Here is a 25353-nt window from a genome sequence, read left to right as displayed (position 1 = left end):
AATTGAATTTCTTTGTCTTGTTGGAGTTTCATCCTTGCGTAGAGGCCTTGACTGTAGCTTTCTATAACTGCAACTCCATCCTGGCTTATGATGCCCTTTATTACATTTAAAAGCCATCAAAAACAGACCAGGAGGAATAAATTTTGGCCATCTGTTTGAATCCAATTTATTCCTAAGAGCCTGGGCTGAGGTTTGCATCGAGATGAGGTAAGCAGCCTGAACATTTGGAGCCTGCAGACACAATTAGCTTTGAAAGGCAGAAATCATTCGCCTGAACTCGTACTGAGTGCCTACTGTTCGCAGGCTATGATAGGAGACCCCGGGGTTAGACAACCTGGTCTCTGCTTGCCAGGGGCTCATACAGGAGCACGTGGATTAAGTTCTATAACCTCGGCATGAGAATACTTGGAGAAGAAGCACACTAGAAAAAAACCCGGCAAAGCTGGTCATCTGAAAATGAGACTTTTCCTAGGAGCCTGTGGAAAAGGGGAAGGAATGGCGATGTGAAATAGAAAGCATGTTCAGACTTTACGGGGTTCTCGTTGGGCCGTCTTTGTGTGTGCTGCTGTTCTACATCCGTACTTACAAAGGCCCTACTTCATAGCTTCGTGAACTGAGGTTCGAGGACGTCACTCCAGGGCCCCGCGGTGCCCTCTTTCCTGCCTGCCATGGAGGGAGACCCACAAGCAGCTCGAAAGCTGTCCTTACCTTACTGATGAAGGCTCGCAGGGAGGCAAAAACATGTTTCAGCGACGCTTCGGACTGTCCATTTTTAAGGAATGCCAGATGGATATCAAATACTTTTTTCATTAGTGGGTTGTGGCCATCGTTATTTAACAGTTGACTCTACAAAACATTTAAAAAAAATACATTTTGGGGGCGCTTGGGTGGCGTAGTTGGGGAAACATCTGCCTTTGGCTCAGGTCATGATCTCAGGGCTGTGAGGTCGAGCCCCGCACCGGCTCCCTGCTAGGCGTGGAGTCTGCTTAAGATTCTCTCTCTTCCCCTCCCTCTGTCCCCTCCTCTATTCTCTGTCTCTCTGTCTCTCTCTCTCTCTCTCAAAAAAAGTAAACCTGGAGGGCCAAAGCAATTAACTACATTACACAGAGAAGAGGGAAGAAAATGACTGATTTTAACTCATGGGGAAGCAAGCACAATTTTCTACTTTTGAGTTCTCCTGCTAATATTACATTATGGGACAGTTATGTCATTTTTACTCTTCAGAGCACTCTATTATCTCATCTTACTCCCTCGACAACCTTGCAAGATCATGGTTTTTACCTTCTTCTTTTTAAAATCCTCACGATGAAGGGGCACCTGGGTGGCTCAGTTGGTTAAGGAACTGCCTTTGGCTCAGGTCATGATCCTAGAGTCCCAGGATCGAGTCCTGAACCGGGCTCCCTGCTCAGCGGGGAGTGTGCTTCTCTCCCTGACCCTGCCCCCTCTCATGCTCTCCCTCTCTTTCTCATTCTCTCTCTCAAACAAATAAATAAAATCTTAAAAAAAAATCCTCACAGTGCTCATTTGTGTGGAGAAGCAAACATCTGAGAAAAAGCACTGAACATCTGGCCAGGGAAGCTAGTCAGCCTGCCTTGGCATTGTCAAGCCTGACAAAACGCCTCATCACCATGGGTATCTGGGCAAACCAGTTCAATCCTAATTCGAGCTAAACATGACTGGATATATTTATAAAAGTGTGACAGAAAAGGGCTTTAAACACACACACAAAAATCAAACAACAGAAGTTCAGAGGTAGCAGGAAGCTTGAGGGCAAATGAGTCCAAACCCCTCCCTTCGTGGATGTGGCAAGGGAGTCTCCGTGAATCCCCAAGGTCACACAGTAGCCAAACGAAGTCTGTCATCCAAGTTTCCAGACTGTTCATTTGGGGCTTTTTTACTACGCTGTGCTTCCTCTGACTAATTAATTTGTGTACAATGTTTTCTTTAGGACACCACCTGAAGTGTGACTTCTCATTTTTACCTTGAAGCACTGGGTGAAAAACGAGATGGTATCCAGCACCGTTAGGGAAACTTCAGTAGCAGTGTTGCCTTCGAGAAGTGCCTGATGGAAAATGTCTGCTTCAGTTGTTGTGGAGCCTAAGATTACAGAAAAATAAGTCAATACAGACCAACGCAGAGAATCACGTGACTGTTTTGAATGATTATTCGCCTCCCCCGCAAGACTCAGCGAGAGACAAGCAAGAAGAAAGGGGGCTCTCAGTATCCGCAGACCTAATGAGCTTCGCTGTATTTATTTATTCCTTAATCAAATATGATCCTGGCTAATCAATGCCACTCATTCTTACTTCAGCTCTGTTATCAACAGCCCTGCAACACGTAATTAGGTGTCTCCGCTTCTTTGGAGACAAGATCTCAGGGATGAACTCAGATGATGTGACTAGGGAACAAAAATGAGAAATTGCAGACAGCCGGCGACGTCACCTATGGTGGGGCTCCCCCCACCCGCCAGATGTTTCTAATCATGCCAATGTTAGGGGACTTGTTTCTAGATCAGAAGAAAAACAAAGCACCTGGGCCGACCGAAGGCAGCAGGTCCCTTATATTTTTACAAGGGACAACAGCAAAGCCGAAGTCCATAAAACTTGCATTTTTTTAAAGGTCTTGAGTCTATTATTAGCTCAGGGTCCATCTACCCAAGACATTTGTTTTTATTATTAGTCCTCATGACAAAGCCAGTTTGGCTGGCTTCCTTTTCGGCAACCTCCAGGGGACTATATGGAAATGAAAGATTTCTCTTTGACTTTTTATTAATATTTGCTCTTCAGAGGATCACTTCCACTTATAGAACCCTCCAGCCTTCCCTGCCTGGTCAACGTTTCTCTCCTTGCCCTGTTCTCCTTGTCAATATTTCAACACATGTGCAATATGCCTTTGTCAAAATAGTATTTGCAGTTCTCTCACTTCTGCATTCAGCTCAGCAGGGGTAAGCCCTTAAAATCATTGAATGAACAGATATTATATATACTGAACAAATATTATAGATACTATTATATGAAGATGCCATTGTTTGCACTGAAGTTTAACAGTAGGAATGAAGGCTAGCCAGTGTAAAATAATGTGATGAGAATAGCAATTCAGTGGGGGGAAAATCAGTTTCTTTAATACCGAACTAAGAGAAAAACCATGGTTACCTAAAAATCACTGGAAAATCCACACATAGTTTATTAGGTGTTCCTGGATGACAAAAGGACTATACATAAACACAGAGATACGTAAATACATCCATAGATGTGTGGTCATTTCCGATTGTACTGGTGATTTAAGCTAGAATTCCTTCAAGGTTCCACAGCATTATGTGTATGTTTCGAATGGGTAGCCTACCCACATTTTCACTTACTGTGATTAAGTGTAAATGAACTTTCCAGGCTGCTAAGATGCTGAAGTCGGGCCTGCATCACCCCTGATCTGTTTCGAAGAGCTGGCATGGTCTGCGATTTTCGGTCTATTCCAAAGTGCTTGGACAGCCAGGCATCATGTATCCTAAAATATTTTAAAGTTAGGAAATGGAGTACTCTAATACTATAGCTCCATGATATTTTTTTAATCTTTAAAAAGATTTTATTTATTTGACAGAGAGAGAGACAGCAAGAGAGGGAACACAAGCAGGGGGAGTGGGAGAGGGAGAAGCTGACTTCCTGCTGGGCAGACAGCCTGCACAGGGCTCGATCCCAGGACCTTGGAATCATGACCTGAGCTGAAGGCAGATGCTTCAGCAACTGAGCCACGAAGGCACCCCTCAATGTTATTTAAATAAATAAATAAATAAATAAAATCAAAACAAAAGATGAGGTTTCCACATAAACAGTACACTGTGTTCAATATTCTATCTACTACCAGCTTGAACGAGGCAGCACTGGAAATTGTATGAAGTTTTAGTGGATATTTAAAAGAGCCTCTGCTATGAGAATATAACTAAGGAATTTAGAAAAAGCTTCTTCCTTTCCTCCTTAAAAAATCAGAATCAAGTGGCCAACACTCTGTAAGGCTTGGTCTTTTCTCAAAAGGCAAGGAAGGGCAGGAGTCACAGAAAATAGTCCGAGGGATACTCAGAGTGGAAATGAGGTGGGGAGAATTTCTGGGGTTAGATGTGCACGAAGGAATGCCAATCTAATCTGTTTCTGGCCTGGCCTTAAACCTGGATCACACATGTCTGTTACTAGGATATACCAACTTTTGTTTTCCTTCAGTTTTAAGATCCCATTAAAAAAAAAATTACAGGGGCGCCTGGGTGGCTCAGTGGGTTAAGCCGCTGCCTTCGGCTCAGGTCATGATCTCAGGGTCCTGGGATCGAGTCCCGCGTCGGGCTCTCTGCTCAGCAGGGAGCCTGCTTCCCTATCTCTCTCTCTCTGCCTGCCTCTCCATCTACTTGTAATTTCTCTCTGTCAAATTAATAAATAAAATCTTTAAAAAAAAAATTACAGCTGGGTCATATGGGAACCCAGGAAAAAAAAAGAGTTTGTCTATCCTCTAGTAAACAGAGTGGGAGAGCCAGCAGAATCACAGAGGTGAAGGCTCACAGTGGTAGTTACCAAGCTGGCTCCAAGCCACAGGGAAAGAGAGTGGAAATCGTCACCGGAATTACCCATTATTAGGATGTTCCTGACACTCAGCCATGAACTCCATCCAAAGTGTCTGTTTAGTTCTTGGAAGTGCCATGGAATTTCACTTTTATTAAAAGGACTCTATCTGAGCTCCTTAACTCTACTCTCTAAAAATAGATCTCATTGAAATAAGTGATCTTTTTCTTAGGGTCCCTCAAACGTGTCCTAAAGTATTTACTTCATCAAGACTTAGGCGGCAAAAAGAAGAGAATAGCTCACAGAGAATGCATGTCCCAGCTGCTGTTGCGGACTTCTATTTACCTTAGCAACTGAAGTCAATATTGACAGGTTGTTGGTAAAAGTACAGACCTTACAGTTGTTCCCACTTTATGATTTGCTGCCTTCCCCGGGATCTAAGCCTTTTCTCACCTCTTTCAGAAAAGACAAGTGTCTGTTCTTGGATTAGAACAGAAACTCCGCGTAGCAGGCTAACTGCTACCCTTTGGAAAACTTAAAAATACATCCATTCACACTAGTTTAATTTACAGTTTGAGCTGAGACATGTTAAATGAAGCCCAGGTAACTCGCAAAATGAAGAATCTAGGTTTTTACAGGGCACGATCAAGACTGCCATCTGTTGGAAGAGAAGGAAAAAAAAAAGTGGAAATTGTAGTGGGAATTACCTGGCTATGTTTCTTTTCCCCATGTATCTGAAGTGGAACAAACACACTCTAGGAAGAAAAACAACAGCACATTAGCGAGATATTGCCACGCTTTGCATTTTAACGAGCAATATTCAAAAACTCATGTGTTCCAAAGAATGGCCCATTTAAACCATATTACAACAATATGTTTTGGTATACAGATACATACATATAACTACTTGTGGGTTTGCCGTATTATATCTTTCTAGATTTATTTGCTACAACTACATTAGCAACAAAACGCTCCATATTTCTTCACCTACAATTCTAACGACATTTAAAAAGTTTGTCAATGCAAATGATGATTCTATGTCGTGCTCTATAATGTTTCATAGCAAAGATCTCTAGTTTTAGCCATTAATACCTAAAGAAAAAGTTTCTTAAGCCCTAAAAATTAGAGCAATTGCTATATTTTTAAAATGGCATTAAATACACCTTCTATTATTCAAAAATCTCAAACACATCCAGAAGTTGGGAGGAGAGCATACTAAATTCCCATGTACTCAGCACCCACCTGCTTCAACGGTAATCGGCACAGGGCCATTCTTGTTCATTCTCTACTCTGAACAGGTGTCCTGCTCACCCTCCACTCTCCCTACCTCCTATATTTTTTTTTGAAGCAAACCCCCAACATCATATATTTTCATTAGTAAACATTTTGATATAGTTTTTAAAAAAATTGCAACCTCCGTTTTGTTTGCCGATGTTTCCTGCAAAACTTTGAAGACTTTATATGTGCACCGAGTATCCTCTTTTTGTTTTGAAAGACATGCACACAAAAACATCATATTTATGCATGCTCTTTATTTATTTTTAAAGCAAGCTCTGCACCTAACATGGGTCTTGAACTCATGTCCCTGAGATCAAGAGTTGCATGCTCTACCGACTGAGCCTGCCAGGAGCCCCTGGGTGTTATTTATCTAAAAATTCCTCAGATTTCATTTTAATTTTTCTATTAGCTTTCCATAAGGATATGCAGATAGCTCAGCAAACAATCTAGGACAACTTCCCAACTCCACCTTCCCAACTTCCCAAACAACACTCGATTTTTCCCCAACTGCCTTGGAATGGAGAAGAATACATATATATATACATATATACATGTGAAAAAATATATATGCACATTTCTGATGCTGGTAGAATTACTCAGCCCTACAGAGGAGTACAAATTCTAAATTCCAGTCATTGAAGCTGCTCCATTAAGCCAGCATCGGCTCCAAATGAATGCTTTTGGACAGCTGATGCCACTTCTAGTTTTCTAGATCACAGAAAGACTGCTGCTGGGATGAACGATTGTCTATTATTAGCTAATTTTGCTGCTATCATAAGTATTCCATCTCCATGTTTTGTCCCATCTGTATGAAGAACCTGTGTGCTGGCCTTGATGCTACCAAAACAGTTGACTATTTCCTATGTTATCAGTAAATAAGCTGTTGGGGGAAAAACAGGTAATATTTTAACCCCCAAACAAGGAGAAAATTGATGAAAATAAATTAGTATAACTTACTCAAGAAGGATGAGAATGTTTATGAGCTCCTGAGGAGAGACTTTATTCCAGTAAGTTAAGAGAGTATCTGAAAATGGAATAAACAAAGTGGCAGATCTTGAAATAAGCACAGTAAATAGCACAGTGCCCCCAAAGTATCAATAACCAAGCTTCAACAACCGTCAGTTCCCAGCCGGTTCTTTCATCGATGTCCTCCTCTCCCAGCTCATTGTTCAAGGCACACATTGTATTTGTGTGAATTAATTCCAGATATATCACTTTATCTGTAATTATTTAATGATTATTTTTATTTAGTTTGTAAATATTCTTTTGGATGGCTGATACTAATCTTCATATCATCCCTGAAGACAGAGGAAGGGAAAAGGACTGGGGTGTTTTCAATGAACTTCCTGAAATTTTGCATAATGCCGCGTGCTTAGGAGTATTTTTCCGAAAGGAGGGTCAAGCACCTTTGCCTGCTACTCTAAGGGCTCTGTGAACCAAAAAGTTTGAGAACTTTAAACTTGAGAAGAAGAGATTTTTTTTTACCCTTTGCCTTTGTATTATAAACTCTGAAGTCTTTTTTTTTTTAAAGATTTTATTTATTTATTTGACAGACGGAAATCACAAGTAGGCAGAGAAGCAGGCAGAGGGAGAGGAGGAAGCAGGCTCCCCGTTGAGCAGAGAGCCTGATGCAGGGCTCGATCCAGGACCCTGGGATCATGACTTGTGCTGAAAGCAGAGGCTTTAACCCACTGAGCCACCCAGGCACCCCATAAACTCTGAAGTCTTGATATTATGCAAATAGATACACACACACACACACACACACACACACACACACAGTTAAAAACAAAACAACAGGCTGAATGAAAATGGAGTTGCTTATGCTAAGCCTCCCACCACCAAACCTAGACAATTACAGTTCCCACTCGCCCAGGAATGGAATTGTAAACCAGTCAATTAGGAATCATCTGATGGGCACTACTAAGGTAATCTGCCTGACAGAGCCCTGGCATCCCCTAGACAAAAGTGACTTTGCAATAACAAACCCACTTTCCCTGCATAACTTTCCCTGCATAAACTTCCTTACTCCAGCTCCCTTCTACCTCTAGAAGTCTTTCATTTTGTACAGCACCTCAAGACTACTTTCAGTCTGCTAGATTGGATGCTACCTGACTCTAATCAATTTTTGCTCAAATACACTCTTACAAACATGCCTGCTTATCTTCTAACCGTATGTCCAGGCGCATGTATCTAACTATCCCAGATATAAAAGTCCCTTAAATCTATCATGTATACTTCTCTTTTGACCCGCTTCTTTACTCCAACACAGTGATTTACCGAGATTAAAAAGAAAAAATACTGCTGCCATTTAACTCTCCATTCATTTTTCATTTACTTTTTAAAAGATTTTTATTTTTAAGTACTCTCTACGCCCAAAGTGCGCTAGAACTCAATTGCGAGATCCTGTTGCATGCTCTACCCCCTGAGTCAGACAGGTGCCCCCTCCGTTCCCTTTTTATGCTACTCAGATATAGCTCTTGGCGCTCATAGCTCTTAAATGTAAAAATGTCATAGGCATCGCAAGAGTGGTAAACGACAAAACTGCCAACCCAGCTACAACCTGGGCAAGATAAGGATGGAAGACTAGGCAATGTTGGCTAGGCGGAGAGGGGGAGACAGGGAGGAATGCAGGGATTTTGACTTTACTTCCAACTGTTTCTAAAAGCCACGGGTGTTGATACTTTCCAAAACACTGACCCTCAAGAATAAAAATGCTAAAAATGGCATCGTTAGTTTGTTTAAAAAAAAAAAAAAGGCGGGCAGGGACTTCCGGTCTCCCCCACTCCTGCCTTTTGATTGCCGTGCTGCTCGGAGAAGCCCAGATCCCCCAGAAGCCACTGGGTTTCCGGCCTCTCGGCCTCCTGTCGGAGAGCAGCGTGAGGGCGCCATCCTCTCTCTCCCACGCAACGGCTCTTCCCACCAAAAGGCCGGTGCCTTCTTCCCACCCAAAAACTCCGGAACTTTCTGCCCATCCCTGAACCACCCCGGTGCCAGCCTCGTGCCCAGAGACAGCTTCGCAGGTCTGTAAAAGGGGAAAAGGCCTCATCCCAGCCGCGGCTTAGTGTTAGTCAGCAGCTCCTCCGCCATTTTCTCGGCAACGGCGGTAGCGCTGTCAAGCCGCTGGCCTGTCTCCACCGTTTCCAAACCCCAAATCGGCGAGACATGATGCAGGCTGGGAACATGGGTGGAGGAGAGAGGGGAGGTGGTAAGAAACCCTCAGGAAGAGAAAAATTACAGTTTAGTGTATGTGATGTATCATCTGATGATTTTAAAAAAACCTGGCTAATGCTAAAAGAGCTCCACGACAAAGAGCTACGCCGTTTACAGGCAAAATTAGCCAGTTTGAGGAAAGAGCGACTGGCCGATGGAAGGTGGACGGGCTCCACAGCCAAAATTAAAGAGCTGACCGCGCAACAGAAAGTCCTCAGTAGCACCATTCAGAACTTGCGAGATCAGTTAAATGCAAAAACATGTGAACGCTGTTCGCTGAATGAAAGCTACAGGAACACACTACAGCAGGAATTTTACGATATCCAACAACAAAATCTTCACTTTATTGCTCAGCTTACTGAAGAAAGGAATAGGTTAAGGGAAGAAAATCAGAAGCTTTCTGCAGAACTAAAACGGAATCTGCAGCATTTGCCCCCTTCTTTTTCTAGTAGCGATGATGAGGTATTCATTCCCTGTACTCAAAGGTCTGTGCCAGTTTTCTCGGTCAGGGAGCCCTCCCCAGGAACTCATGTGTATCTGCCTGTCAGATTGATAAAGCAATCAAATACTGAAGAGATGAAAACTGGACGAAAGGAACGACCACGAAGTCCAAAGTTTTCGATTCCATTTTATAGTCAGGACCTCTTCGAGGACCGGGAGACCTCTCCTGAGCAGCCTTATCCTAATAGCAGTAAGCCTGGCACAGAGAGCAGTACCAATCAGAAGTCACCTGCAGGGTTTCCTTTAACATCGATAGTTGATCCTCAAAAGGGGCAAGGATTTCAAGATGTTTCAAACCACGAAGACCAGCTTGGCCAGCCGAAAAGGAAACAGATCTTCACCCAGAGGACCTCCACCCAAAGGACCACCACACAGAAGTGTGAAACTCAGATTGACTTCTCTTGGAGCCTTTCCAGTATTTCTACCACAGGCAACCCCACTACTCAAGTCGTATCTGAAACTTCAGAGGAAAATATGCCTGATTATAAAGGAAGTTCATTTCCCCCTTTTACACAGAGTAAGGAAAAGCCCTCTTTAAATGTATTTCCTTTTGACTATACTGTAAGATCTAGTGGGAAAAAAAAATCGAAGAGTGGTATAACTCAGTACAACATTGGGTTTTCCGTAAGAGATTGCAGCTACCCGATACCTTTCACTGAACAATCCACTGGGAAGAAGAATGTTAATGAGTCTACAGATAAGGAGCATGATGCCAATAAGCCTCTCGGTGATACCCAAAGTTTCATCTCAGGGTCTGCAATAAAGAGAAAAGCCAGGACACAGACAGAAAAAGAGGGAAAGTAGCTTTGCCTCATCCTCTCAAGGAAAATGCTCTTCTTTTACAAGAGGACAGTCTTCCTGTCAATTCAGACTGTGTAACTGATTATCCCTGACTCTGATTCCATTTCTCCAGAAATAATAAGACAATAAGAAAAAAAAAGTTTGGCAAATGACTAAGACTTTGAAACAGTGACTTATTGCCAATTAATAAAATGTAGCCACAAATAGAAAAGGAAATTCATTCTGTGGAATTCCTCCACTTCCACATTATAAGTGTAGAGGTCTGTCATCTTTTTGTTGAAACTAAGTTGCTACTGTTTATGAACCAATAAAGCCAAGAAAGGACCTGAAGAGTATGGACTTCTAAGGGTTCAACATTTAAATGCATACAGAGTAACTAAAATATTTACCAGACAAGACAAAGTAACTAGAATACATCCACTGAGAAAGATCCAGAAGCAGAATTTTTCAGAATAAAATGAATATGACTTTACACATACAAAAGATAAAGAGGAGATGTGACATGGACTGTATACTAGTTATAAAAATGTGCTTTTAAGAATCAAAAAGCAAGAGCAGAAGAGAGAAAAATCTAAGCAAAAATTCAGCAAGCAAGGTCAACATTTACAAGAGGAGCAGAACTATGAAGTTCTCAAGAAACAAAGCAGTTATGGTCTTATCCATCACATTAAACAAGCTGCCAGAGGCTTAACCCTGGTGATTACAGTATATGGCGTGAGAGTGGGCGTGTGTGTGTGCAGGTGCACGCATGTGTGCATGTGTGTGCACATGCACTCTGCTGGAGTGGAGATAAGGAGAAAGTAGTCAGCAGTGCATCTCCCCAACTCCTTTCCCTGCCCCCTCCATTTTTCCTCCCCCTGCCCCCAACTCACTTTCCCTGGGCAGTGGTGGTATTCAACTACTTTTTTTTTCTTATTTTTGTTTGTTTGTTTTTTCTCATGTGTCACTTAGGCCTTTTAAAAAAAAAAACAAATTTATTGAGAGAATTCATGGGCCATAAACCCCATTTAAATAGTGCACAATACAGCAGTTTATAGTATTTTTAAAGAATTGTAAAACCACCACCCCAGTTTTAGAATATTAGATATTTAGAATATCTAAATATTTTAGAATATTTTCATCACCCTAAAAGGAAACCCCATATACATTAGCAGTCACTTTCCACCTTGTTGCTCACGTCTCCATCTTGCAGGAAGACAAAAACAGTGAGCTGTGGCTGTAGTTGTTAACTGATCCATTATCTCTCAGACTGAAATACCACTGGGGTTAAAAATGATCTCCCTTTATTTCTTTCCCAAAACAGGGAGGTACATCATATAGTCTCAATATAATCTTTGACTTTTACATTAAATTATATAGTCTTAGAACTTTAAGATTATAGTTGTTTTTTGACTTTTATTAATAAACTCTAAGATTTATTATTCATATCTAGCTTTTCTGAAGGTCTTTGATGGTTAACTACCAAATTATTTTATGTTTTTATATCCTGCATTATTATTTAAAAAAAGATTTAGAGTAATATTTTAAAATATTTAACATAGAAATATTTAAAAATACTTGAATATAAAAATGTTTAAAATATTTAAATATAGAAATGTTTAAAAATAAAGCAAGTAAGTAAAATATAATTATGATAATGAGAACCCGGGTGCTTTCATGTTCTTCATTCCTGCATACATTTTTTTTTTTTTAGTAAAAATATTGAGAAAAGGAAGAAAAAGGAGGGAGTTGTGTAAGTGAATGTGATATTTGGGAATAAGATAACCTAATTTTACTTCCAGAGGACTTGCAGTTTATGAAAACCCTTTGGTTAGTCTATCATATAAAGAATTGTTAAAACTAATAAATAATACAACTGTACACCAAAGGGGGAAAAATGAAGCCTGAAAAACAGCGTAACACCACACAATGCCACAGGCAGGCACCATGAAGATAACAGCAGCATTCCCGACCCTCCGAGAACACTTCCTGTCTTTTTGTTTGCTTTTGGTTTTCCAAATCCTGGGTCAAATAAAAGCTTAAGTATTAAATGTGACTCCTGGTTATTATTTCCTTCTGTTTACTTTGGTCATTTAATGCGATACAAGCTCTGCATGGAAAAAAATATGTTTAGCACTTTTGAAACTACAGTTTCATTTTAGAAATCAATTTTTAAATTAAAAAAACAATAGTGTGAAGAATCAAACCCAGATGACCCCAATAAACCCATTTTAAGTTAGAAACAGAGGAACGTTTTAAGGTCAGAGTCTGCAACGATCTGTTTCTAATGTGCTCGTGTTTTACGTACAGGGGACGATCAAATATTGTTGCATGAACCTGTGAAGGGGGATGTCTAGTAGAGACCATGCTTAATATGCTGGTAACTCACCTTCGGAAATCATTTTCACTATATACAGGTAGCACATTAAGAGGCTTCTGATTTCATACTGGTCCAGTCGGTTATATTGGGATACACTGCTCCTGGTAGAACCCTGTCGGGTCTGTAATACAAAGGGCTATTGTCAAACAATATTGGTACTAGAGATTCCCATAGCCTTTAACTCAATAACTATTTGTATCATTGGTCCTGCTAATTCTAAGCCCAAATCCAATTTTCTATCACACTTGGAAGGTAAATGAGCTGAATCTTTCTTTGTTGCTACTGCACAGAGTAGTATCACTAGAAATTACCTGGGGGTCTTCATCAAGATAACAGCCATGAACACTGTTTCATTCCCGTGAGTTCTGTGTTTAAGTAGCAGTAAAAAATTCAAATTACCGTATGTGGCTATTCCAGGAAAAATAGCTTTTACATGCAGGAGGAACTTAACTGAGGTATATGGAAGCACAGAAACATTTTAAGCTCTTTTCATTTAAATCTTTCAGAGTTTATAAATTAAAATCCAACCTACAAATCATAGGTCAGGAAATCTGTATTTTTAAGGAGGGCTCATATGACAAGATAATTACATGAAGAAGAATCCAGTAATACTTTAAAACCACAGCTTCTACAAACTAGTGATGTTCCTTTTAATGATTTTTGTTAAAATCTCAGTTGTTAAGCATAACAAGATCTGACTTATTTGGGGACTTATATGAATAGAATGTTAATAACCTAAAGAATTTACCTTATTAAAAACCAGTTCTTTCACAGTTGAGCTAAACTGAGCTGGAAATAGGCATTTACTAAACTAGGATTTACTAAGAACGAACTTTCACTTAGAGCACAACACCTAGGTTCTGAATGTTTGCTAGCTGTGTGATTATTAAGTCATTTAGCTTCTTTGTCTTTTATCTGCCTTACCTATGATAATGTCTATTGACAGAATTCTAAAAGCCGTAAAATAGGTACCTTTGTGAATGATTTACTATTTACCCCAAGGCTCAAGGAAGTATATTCCAGTGGTTCTCAAGGGGTGTTTCCCAATTAGCAGCATCAGCATCATCTGGGAACTTAGAGACACAAATTAGCAGGCCCCATCCCAGACTGAATTAGAAACTCTGGAGGTGAGGCCCAGCCATCTGTTTTTATTAACCCCCCAGGTGATTCTGAAGCACACTAAGAATGCCAGGATATAAGAGAAATATTGCTAGAATCAGAAAATCCAGGTTCAGGTCTGGCCTGCCATAGCTGTGTGGTTGTCCTAAGTCACAACCTCAGTTTTCATTTGTAAACTGAGTTGGAATTTATTATTTTTATGCACCCTTCTAACCCTAATTTTATATGAGTCTGTGATCTTACACAGCAGCATTACATGGCTCTATTGGTCAAAATGAAATTTCTTGGGGGCACCTGCGTGGCTCAGATGGTTAAGCATCTGCCTTCAGCTCAGGTCATGATCTCAGGGTGGTGAGATTGAGCCCCGCATTGGACTTAAAGGGTGTTTCTCTCCCTCTCCCTCTCCCTCTGCTGTTCCCCCACACCCACCACTTGCCCTATCTTTGTCACAAAATAAAATAAAATAAAATGAGGTTTCTCTGTCTCAAGGCAGACATACTCAAACTTTAATGTTAGAGAATATGTTCTGATTAAGTAATGATGTGACACCGAGATCATCAATTTGGAGGCCTAACTTTTTTTCTCCCAGGTTATTTACTCTATCACAAAAGAACAGAAGACTGAATTAACCCTGCCAAGAAGGGATTTATATGACAAGGTGCATTAGATATTTTATACTTGAACCTTCCCTCTCTAGAACAGGTTACACTATACGAAGATTAAAGGACGTATTCAAAGTTAGAACTCTTAAGGATGAATGCCTTATCCTCCATAAACAGTTTTAAATATTCAAGTAGCAGCTGCCATTAGAGGAAGGAACCAATGCAACATCCAAGAATTATGGGATGCTTTCTAGTAGAGAGACTTTTACTTATATAAAAAGACAGCCAACTGTAGCCTAACATATCCCCAGGGTTACCCCACATACTTTGGTTCTTACATTTTCAACAGTCCCGCTCTGATCTGGAAATCCTGTTGCTCCTTCTGGGAGGAGGGAACCTCTTGAATCTTCCCTCTTGATTCCATGTCCATTTGGAAAAGACCCATAAGCTGGAAAAAAAGCCAAGTCCCCATTAACAACAGGAAGAATGGTCAAAAAAATTTTTTTAAAAAATAAATACTAGGTTGGGGCGCCTGGGTGACCCAGTGGGTTAAAGCCTATGCCTTCAGCTCAGGTCATGCTCCCAGGGTCCTGGGACTGAGCCCCACATTGGGCTGTCTGCTCAGCGGGGAGCTTGCTTCCTCCTCTCTCTCTCTGCCTCTCTGCCTACTACTTGTGATCGCGTCAAATAAATAAATAAAATCTTAAAAAAATAAGTACTGGGTTAATTTAGAGACAGATTTTAGGAAATAGATCTTAGTCATCTAAAACATGAACTTTTGGGGGGGCGCCTGGGTGGCTCCATTGGTTGAGCAACTGCCTTCGGCTCAGGCCATGATCAGTCCCGGGATCAAGTCCCACATCAGGATCCCTGCTCGGCAGGGAGTCTGCTTCTCCCTCTGACCCTCTCTCCCCTCTCATGCTCTCTCTCTCTCTCATTCTCTCTCTCTCTCAAGCAAATAAATAAAGTCTTCAAAAAAATTTAAAAAAAAACATGAAGTTTCGGGGCACCCAGGTGGCTCAGTGGGTTAAGCCTCTGCCTTCGGCTCAGGTCATGATCTCAGGGTCCTGGGATCAAGCCCCATACTGGGCTCTCTGCTAGCGGGGAACCTGATTCCCCCCCACCCCTGCCTGCCTCTCTACCTCCTTGTGATCTCTCTCTCTCTCTCTGTCAAATAAATAAATAAAATCTTTAAAAAGAAAAGAAAAAAAGAAAAGAAAACATGGAGTTTCTATTTTGTATCAAAACACCATAAGAAGCCTAACAAAGCGTGACTTTTTTTTTAACCACTTGAAATACTTTATTACTTATGAAACAACAAGAGGCTGGAAGTAATAAACCAAGGCCACACAATTCAAGAGAGAGTTCTATAGGTAAGGAAACTTAGGCCCAAAAAAGGGGAAGCGTCTTGTCTTAAGACTGGAGAGATCGGATCAGAAACCAGTGTTCTTCTCATTATCCTCTATTTTGTCAGTATACCAAAGCTACATTTTAAACAAGCTTAGATAAGGAAACTTAAGCAAAAAAAAGGGGGGGGAGGGCTGCAAGTGTGACTCAGATTTAATTAAACTTTAGAAGAGCTCATGCTACATATAGTTATTATGAAGTATTTCAAAAGTACAAAGAAAAAAGTACAGAGAAGTACAGGGTGCATTTCTACACAGCCATGCAGCGTATACTCTTTAAAGGACTTAATTACCAGTGTCTTTGTCACTGCTCAGACTCCCTCTACTTGTAGGTGAAGTGAAGCCACAGGCAAACTCATCCCGGGATGCCTGTAACACAAGGTGACACAGCTGTCATTTCAACAAATGTGTACATGAGCATGAGACATTGGAATGAACAGAATGGGAGGGTCTCCTAACTTTAAACAAAGCTCACTGTGAAAGTCCAGATCAGGTATCACTGTTGGTATTTCAGTGACATCTCTTTAAAGATGGGGCACTAGGATACTTTGCAAGCAAGACCTCTGACCAAGTAATAGAACCCGAGATGGCTGGCGGAAGCAGCAACTACCACCCAATAATCCCCCTGGGAACTAGGTGCAGTGCTTGAAGGAGAGGTGTGACCAGAAGCCCTAGACGAATTTGAGCTCCAGAAGAAAGAAGAGATAAGTCAAATACTTTCAAAGATCACTGTCGAATATTTTGGAGTGAGCATAAGCAGGAGTAACTGTGTTTGGGAAGAAAGACCAGCCTAAAACCCAGGTAGATAAGGAAGCCCCCACATTTAGCTGAGGTACGTAACTGGGAGCTATAGGCAATAAAGCCATCAGGAAGGCTTAACAGCAGCTTTCTCAGGAACCCAAGGCAGGCCAGACAAATCGACTAGGGCATTTGATAGGGCTAATTGCCAAAGGAAGCTGTAAAGGACACAGTCTATCCCGCCACCCAATAACATGACACGGTAACTCAAAGTGGGAAAGCCATCTTTGGCCATTCAGAACATGGAGTGGGGGCAGGGCAGGACTTCACAGTCCCTCTGGGCAGACTAGAAAGGGTACAGTTCTGTGCACCACATTTTAATAGGCTGACTGGTAAAATGGAGCATATCCAGAAGAGCGTAACCAAGGCTGTCAAAGGGTTTGGGAATGACAAAAGATGAAGTAGAGGTAAGTATCTGGTCTGGAGAAAAATTTAGAAAGCACTTGTGCAAGGGGTGTCATGTGCAGGTGGGAACAGATGTGTTCCATGTCTCTCTAAGAAGGCCAAACTAGGACAAGCAGGTAAGAAAACCTTATAGGTCTAATGTGAGAAGGAAAGTTTTAATTACTACAAAGGCAAATGTTATTTTGCCCAATGGGGGACTGGTCACCATCTGAGGCTCCTTTAAACACTAAGATTCTAAAGGGAGAACAAAGCACAGACTAACTGTGCCGAGCGGAAAGCAACTCTGAAGAACTAAAAGAAGGCTGTCCCAGGAAAGGAGAAGCAAAGGAATAGTTTAACCCCTGGTGCCTTGCACTGCGGAAGTGAAAAATCCTTGATTCCATTTCCAAGTTGAATATCGGAAGGCAAATAATGATAAATCTTAAAACACTGGGTGCAAAGGATTCCTGGTATTCTCTTGGACCTTGTTACTCAGAGTGTGGTCCTTGGACCAGAAGCGGGCAAAAGTGTGTTAGAAAAGCACAGTCTCAAACTCCACCACAGGCCTACTGAGTTAGAGTCTGTGTTTTAACTAAATCCCCTGGTGATTCGTATGCACATTAAAGTATGAGAAGCAGGGGCACCTGGGTGGCTCAGAAGCACTGCTGTAGGGGAAAAAAAAGTGTTAACTCTAAACATGGAATGAAAAGCAATGCTTAAGATAGAGCCCATATAGCATATGACCCCAATTCTAAACGCAGTCAATAAAAGGGGATAAAATGCCCGGGGAAATACATTACTACTTACAGAATTAGGCAAGGCTGCACAAGAATACAAGGTATCTCGACCCGCTAACCGCTGTATATTTTCCAAGAGCAGTCCAACAAACGGTAGGTACAATTGTGCTATTTTGGCCTGCTGGTTCTGAAAAATAATTATCCAAAGCTCAGTAGGGATATAATAGGTCTATACCCCCAATAAAGCTAGCCCCCATCTATCAGTTTCAAGACTCAAAGTGGGCTAATATCCACAACAAATTAGTGAACCATGAGGCTATTTATACTTACAAGTCTCAAAACTAATTACCACGGAACCTTCTTGGTATTTGGATATCTACGCCCTACAGAGTCAAATCACAATCCCTCAATGACTACATAAAGTCAAAGGTGAAAGCTCATTCTTTGAAAAATAGTGGCTGACCTATAAAGCTGATAATATCGGTTCCATTCTTTAACTCCAGTGAGGGCTGAGATTTCACAAGCACAAGGATGGTGTCTACCTTGTTCACCACTTCAACCCCAGTGCCTGGGCAGATAGGAGACACTCAGTACACATTAGCTGAATAAATGAATCAATGGGAGAAGCCTCAAAAATGGTGAATTACTGGAGTGCCTGGGGTGGCTCCGTGGGCTGGGAGGCCAACTCTTGGTTTCAGCTCAGGTCAGCATCCCAGGGGTCCTGGGATAGAAACTTCCATCGGGCCCTGAACTCAGCAGGGAGTCTGCTTCAGGATTCTCTCTCTCCCTCTGCCCCTCGCCCTCTTCTCTTGCTTGCTCTCAAATAAATCTTTTTTTAAAAATGGTGAGCTACTCTATTCCTTAAAGAAACATTTGTTATTGTTGTTGTTTTAAAGATTTCATTTATTTATTTGACACAGAGAGAGGGGGAAAACAGGCACGGGGCATGGGAGAGGGAGAAGCAGGCTTCCCGCTGAGCAGGGAGCCCGGGGTTCGATCCCAGGACCCGGGGATCATGACCTGAGCCAAAGGCAGCTGCTTAATGACTGAGCCACCCAGTCGCCTCCTTTTTTGTCATTTTGATCAAAGCAATTAAGATAATGTGATCTTGGCCCCCTGAGTCAACTGTAAGACTTGGAAGATAAATTTGTAAATAAATATATTTATCCCCTGGCTACTAGCAGTCTTAACATGGTATCTCTTATTTGAAAATGTATTTATTGCTTCTCTCAGCTCTAGACATTTCTCATCCGACACGTACATACACTTGAGTCAGCAAAACCAGTGGATATAATGGCATAAACGTTGCCCCTTCAAATTTCATGACTCTGGGAGGTTTTTTCTGGAGACTTAGAGAAGGTCTCTAGGGCTTAATAGTCAACCTACAGAATACAGAAGATCAATAGTACCTCCTTGTTGCCTGAATTCGCATTTGTTATTTAGGCTGAACAATTTTTCATATTGTTCATTATTTCTGGGACTCTGCCCCAGATTGTGCTGAAGGGCACAGAGGTCTGAGAGCCAATGATCGCCAGCTTCCCGCCCAAGACAGGAAGGGCCCTTCCCTGCAACTGACAAATGGTTCATGTTCACACTCTAGCCCTTCTCTGGTTTCTGTTAGAAGGGTCCTTTAGCTGATTTACTCCTTGTAAGTTCTACCTGCTAGGTATAGCTCTGGCCTCTGGTACTACAAGAGCAAGGCCACGCCTCATTTTTACAGGACAATTCTTCAAATAGTTAAAAGATCGTTACCAGGAATCAGCTTAATTCATTCTCCGCAAGGCTAAACAGCCCTCATGGCTTCCTTTATTCTTCACATGGCTTTGGCTTCAAGGCTTTTCCCCATCATGGTCACCCTTTTTTGGCAGTTCTCTAGTTTTTCAGTGTCCCACTTTGGCTTTGATAGCCACTATGGCCTCGTGGCTAAGAACACGGATCTTGGATTTTATAAATATATGAATTCCCAATCTCCTGTTGCTGTTCCTTGACTGTGATCAAATCACTGAGCCACAGTTTACATCTCTTTTTTGTAAAATGGGGATAATAATAATGATACTAATTCAGATGAGGTACTTAATACAGCGTCTGACATGTAGTGAGTCCTCAGTCAATTTGAGCCGCTATTATTAATACTACAGCTTCTGGATGGGAGTCTACTTTCATTCTCCAGTGATCACTAGGCAAGAAGATACTCCAACTCTCTCAGCAGAACAGGAACACAGGAAAACATACAGTGTAAAATATATTAAGCTTTGCCTGCACAAAAGTCCGAAAACCACCTAGGAATCTATTACTAGAAGAGAGTTTAAAATAAGGAATTGTTCAGGGGCGCCTGACTGGCTCAGAGTGTGACTCTTGATCTTGGAGTTGTGAGTTCAAGCCCCACACTGGGTGTGGAGCCTACTTAAAAAATAAATAAATAGGGGCGCCTGGGTGGCTCAGTGGGTTAAAGCCTCTGCCTTTGGCTCAGGTCATGATCCCAAGGTCCTGGGATCGAGCCCCGCATTGGGCTCTCTGCTCAGCGGGGAGCCTACTTCCTCCTCTCTTTCTCTCTGCCTGCCTCTCTGCCTGCTTGTGATCTCTGTCAAATAAATAAAATCTTTAAAAATAAATAAATAAATAAATAAATAAATAAATCGATCGGAACGGGGTGTATCCATATGATGGAATAATATGCAGATTTCTAAAAATGTGGTAGCTCTAATCTTCAGGATGTCTTGTTAATTAAAAAATACATAATGATTCTCATTATACATATACACACAACATATATATATATATACACATATATATATATATATATGCTTCTGCATGCACAATTTACATGGGGTTAAGAAATGGGAGAGAGGCATTTTTTAACTATGTACATGGATTACTAAAAAGGGAGGTGGGGAGCGGGGGGAGGGGGATAATGGAAAAAACCCTGCCTAGAGCCCAAGTCAAAACTGCAGTTCTTTCGGGGGTTAACATCACTTGCAGCGGGTACAGGCACAGATACACACCTCAGTCACTGGACATTTTGGTTCTGGATAGAGAAGAGGTCTCCCAGTCCTGATAACAAGTTAGGAGATCTCCCAAAGCAGTTTACGAACAGCACATAACAGGGACAAGTGACATCCCAATCATTTCATTAGAGGAGGGGCCAAAGAACAGCAACATAGTTGGGGGGGCTGTGACTAGAGTAACTCAAAAGCAGCATTTCCATAGGAAGCATTTTTTTCCTTGACTGTATATTTGTCTGGGGTCACTTCAGGGAACCCACAAAAATTACACGAGCCTAAAGCTTCCATCTCTATCCCTTACCTTGGTGCCACCATTTGTGGTGAACATGCTTTACTTGAACATATTTGACAGAGAATTCTTTGGACCCAACAGAGAAAGGAATTCAAGCTTTGGTGAAGCAGGCCCATGAGGCAAAGTTCTAGCAGAGAGAATCCCATACCCACATAACAGCTGTTTAAAGCTTTTGAACAAAAGAGAAAAGGGCTTCAGAAGTCACTGAAGAGGTAGTTGGCTTGGAATTTCAATCTTTCCCACACTCCCAAACCTCAAATACTCAAGTAGGCGCAGTGCTGAACTTTTACAGATAAAAGAAGTTATATGTGTGTGCGCATATATATACTATAACATCTCGGAATTTTAAAAAGGAAATGATGTCCACAACGTGTGATAGAAAATATTTAAAAATCCACCTCTAGGTAAGACACTAGTGCAATCCCAGTTTCCTGCACTTTCATCTGAAGAGGCAGAGGTAAATGACACAGCTTCCTGCTTCTGGGAGGGGAAGTTCATTTTGTGTTTTCCCATGAGTCCTTTGAAATCATGGCTTAGAGACCTTTTCTTCCACGTTGCCTAAGATCCTTTCCTGCACCTCTAGGCATAAGCAGCAGTTCGCCAGAACCCAGTGGTAACCAGCAGTTTTAAAGGTTTGCCAGAGCCCGGGTGGAATGGCTGACCTGTGAGATATCTTTTCATTCAGATATCTCATACGGGTTACCTTGCGTGACGTCAATATCGACATTCACACAGAAAGAGAAAATAGCACATAACAGAGTGATGGGAGTATGTTGTTACAGTTATATTGTGACAGAAACCAAGCTAAAATTGTGGTAAGTAACAAATAACATCTTAATGCTGAGTTTCAATGTACTTCAGGAGAGAATCGCCTGAAGAAAACCAGCAAAATTTGTAAGTAACGAAAACCCTTTGGAATTAAAGAACTATAAATGGAAGTAGCTGGCAGACGTCTTCTGTTTATCAAGGACAAACAGGAATATTGAATAAAGAATAAGCTCCGGGGAGCCTGGGTGGCTCAGTGGGTTAAGTCTCTGCCTTCTGCTCAGGTCATGATCTCAGGATCCTGGGATCGAGCCTCGCATCGGGCTCTCTGCTCAGCAGGAAGCCTGTTTCCCCATCTCTCTCTCTCTGCCTGCCTCTCTAACTACTTGTGATCTCTCTCTGTGTCAAATAAATAAATAAAATCTTACAAAAGAAAAAAAAAAAGAATAAGTTCCATTTCCAAGTCAGCTTTGCAAAGTGATGACAATACTAAATGATATCCTAATTTTTATTTGTACCTGGATATACAAACCAAAGGACAAGTTATTAATTATGAAATAATATGATGTCCCCTTGAGCCCTGTGATTCTAGGTATGTAAGTTAGGTTATTTGAAATCCACAGAGTTTGCAATCTCCTTTTTTAAGCCCAATGGAGTTTAATGGTAAATGGAGTTGAATATATATGTTAAAAGGGCAGCAAGCAGCAGCCATAGCAATGGCGTTCACACACAGACAATGTGCAATGTCCATAAGGTTTATAGCCACACCCGCATTTTTTCAGTAAGAAGGAAATCTTCATATTAAGTATTTCGTATTTGACCCAGTTAACATGTCTTACTATTAATCACTTAATCAATACTGTAACTGATTTAGGAATATATACATGAGGACGTACATTAAGAAATATCTTTGAAAGAGTCCATATGGCTACAACCACATACGATTTTTTAAAAAGCCTAATTAGCTTATGAAACAACTCCCACGGCAGTTACGCTGTTCTTTACACACGACTTGAGAAAGCACTGTTTTTCTTCAACAGTTAGCTGAACAGTATTTTGAAAACCTAATCATTGGATCATGAAACAAATCTTATTTGTAAAAATAAGTTCATCAATGCTCATATTATGTGCCTTACTGAACACGTCCACTTGAATGTAAAATCTTAGCCGAAATTTACTAATGTGACACTGATTAGACGGGCATCCTTACCTTGTGTTGGTATCTAGTGTCAAATGCATGTTTTATCAAAAGATTCTTTATGACAGAGATAGCCGTGTATCTGATCTCATAATTGTCCTGAAGAGCAATGGAGGTTTCCCTCAGAAGCAAACCAACCAAGAAGTGATGCTTGCAATATTCATCTGATAAACTGTATTCAAGATTTGAATCTGCGGTACAATGAAATGTAAAACCCGTTTATAAAAGTAATCGAAAATGACCTTATCATTAAAGTAACATTTATTATTTAGTAATATGTTATGTTAGCAAGAGCTATAATTTTATTCTTAATGAATGTGGACAATTCTTTGGTCATGTAGAACAAGCATGCAACATTTTTACAACAGAAACGCACTCACAGTTAGGGCTGTCTGATAGCCTTAATGATCATTTCGGTCAGTAAGAGAGTCCCTAGATCTCTTTTCTCCTAGATTCTTTTAAACTCTCAGGAGTCTGCAGATTGACCCCAGAATGAAACAATGCTGTATGTGGCAATATCTTAACATATCTTTTCATCTGAAGAGATTTTGTTACAGTGACGGACTGACTGATTCTGTACAACAGTACTTGAATTACTTAGCTGTTTACATTCGTGGAGTAAGAAAAGGAGGACAAAGACAACTGAATCATTCTAAGGGTGTGAACTACGGACTGTTCTGGTAGATGTCGGAGACTAGCCCAAATACAACGGGTACAGGAACAGTAAGAAAAACAGTTTTGTCTCACTTCCAATTCATCAGCAGGCAAACACAGATCTTTGACTTCAGAAAATCGCCCTCCAAACTATGTGTTTCACTCCCTTTTAGAACTCAGTCCCTTTTCCCAGCTGCTAATATCCTGGTTGGGACCTGCCTTGGAACTACTCCCAAGGGATTGAGACCAAGTTTAGTCACTTCTACCATAGATTTCACAATCTTTATTTCCTCTCCTCTACCCTTGAATTTAATTAAGCCGTAAAGCTAAAGGATACGTTTTCTATTTTTCGGGGGTGGGGGGGGAGGGCGCTCTTCAGCAGTTCATATAACGCTACGTATTCAGTTAGGACATAATAAATGTTGTAAGTAGTCAGATTTAATCCTAAAAATCCTGAATATCTGTCGACTCCTTCTTTTCTCTGATGTCCTCCCGGCTACCGATAAATAACAGGGAAGCATCTGAGCTCTACATGCTCAGAATCAAATATGGGAGTGGTTGAGCGGAGGTGTTTGGTTTTCTAAGTACTTTTTCTTTACTTTCACTGGCTCAAATTCAGTGATTAAGACCGCTACCCCCTGGTGACACAAGGCATTTGATTTTGCATTTGATTTTCTTCTTGCCCTGGGGTCATCCTCTTTTGGGAATGCTGAGCACTTTCCATGCACAGGGGCCACTCGTGACTAACCCAGGGGGCTCTATCTGGGTAGATTCTGCAATGGCAGTTAAGTTTTGTTTTGTTTTGTTTTGTTTTGACTTCGCTGATTTGAATACATCCAATCAGGTCCTTTCATCCAGACCTTCAAAACTGCGGCCAAGCAGTCATTAGACAGGGTCAGAGAGAAGGGAGGCAAGCCTGGGAGAGAGGACACACACTTAAAGAACAGATACAGCCTCCGGGCCCCATGCTGCCTTAAGCAGGAACTGGTTTTCAAACAGATTCTTTGAGCAATCAACATGTAAGTTTATTTTAAAAGGAAACAAAAAATACCGCCTCATATACCATCTCCTTGGTTTTCTGAGTCTGTTAGCCTAAAACCTCACTGTGGCCAGGGACGATACAAAAAGCAAACAAAGCCTCCCCCCACCCCCACCGTCCATCTTAGCCATTCATCAAATCGTTCTTAAAGACAGTGAACTACTGTAGAGTGAACCGAGTTAAACCTACCTACTGAAGTCAAACGGTCCACCGCAAATGAAAAAAAATCTAATTAATATATGAAAAGAAAAGGGACAAATAAAAAACATAGTAACATAAGAATAGTGCTGTACAACAAAGCATTCAATAAAACTAGCAATGGAGTTAACTGAAGGCATATCATACATTGAATACATACAACAAATTACAATTCCACTCTGCTTTTACGCTTCTTGAGCTTCCTTTCAGCGGAAATGCATTTCTATGTTTCTTTTTTAAATTTGATCTCATATATGAGTTCAAACATTATCACAGAAAGTAACTGTACTACTATGTGACATCTCTGGTTAAGCAGCCACTGATGTAATTACACCTGATTTCTCCATGCCGTTACTACTACCACTGACACTACGAAGCAAGTGTGGGCTACCGTTAGGGAGCGTATCTTCGGACAGTTAACGATTCTGAGGTTACCTTTCAATTCATGGTTTACCTAGAGAACAGTACG

At 41.1% G+C, this 25353-nt stretch overlaps 1 protein-coding gene across 4 annotated transcripts in view; it reads right to left on the bottom strand.

The window, feature by feature from the left end:
- DOCK11 (dedicator of cytokinesis 11) overlaps positions 1 to 25353 on the bottom strand; it is a 191193-nt gene that overhangs the window by 51549 nt on the left and 114291 nt on the right. For 3 of the 4 annotated variants that reach the window (XM_032331697.1, XM_032331695.1, XM_032331694.1), the window contains 11 exons: positions 24876 to 24914; positions 23006 to 23184; positions 17807 to 17923; positions 16111 to 16186; positions 14750 to 14859; positions 12700 to 12811; positions 6774 to 6840; positions 5246 to 5293; positions 3359 to 3501; positions 1982 to 2097; positions 709 to 846 (listed from right to left, as the gene is read on the bottom strand). In XM_032331697.1, the coding sequence (XP_032187588.1) occupies positions 709 to 846; positions 1982 to 2097; positions 3359 to 3501; positions 5246 to 5293; positions 6774 to 6840; positions 12700 to 12811; positions 14750 to 14859; positions 16111 to 16186; positions 17807 to 17923; positions 23006 to 23184; positions 24876 to 24914 (1145 nt within the window). The remainder of the gene's footprint in view (positions 1 to 708; positions 847 to 1981; positions 2098 to 3358; positions 3502 to 5245; positions 5294 to 6773; positions 6841 to 12699; positions 12812 to 14749; positions 14860 to 16110; positions 16187 to 17806; positions 17924 to 23005; positions 23185 to 24875; positions 24915 to 25353) is intronic. The other variant, XM_032331696.1, reaches the window with a different exon arrangement.

The sequence above is a fragment of the Mustela erminea genome, chromosome X (assembly GCF_009829155.1).
Source record: "Mustela erminea isolate mMusErm1 chromosome X, mMusErm1.Pri, whole genome shotgun sequence".
Taxonomy (NCBI): Eukaryota; Metazoa; Chordata; class Mammalia; order Carnivora; family Mustelidae; genus Mustela; species Mustela erminea.
This window is presented reverse-complemented; position numbering and strand designations above follow the sequence as displayed.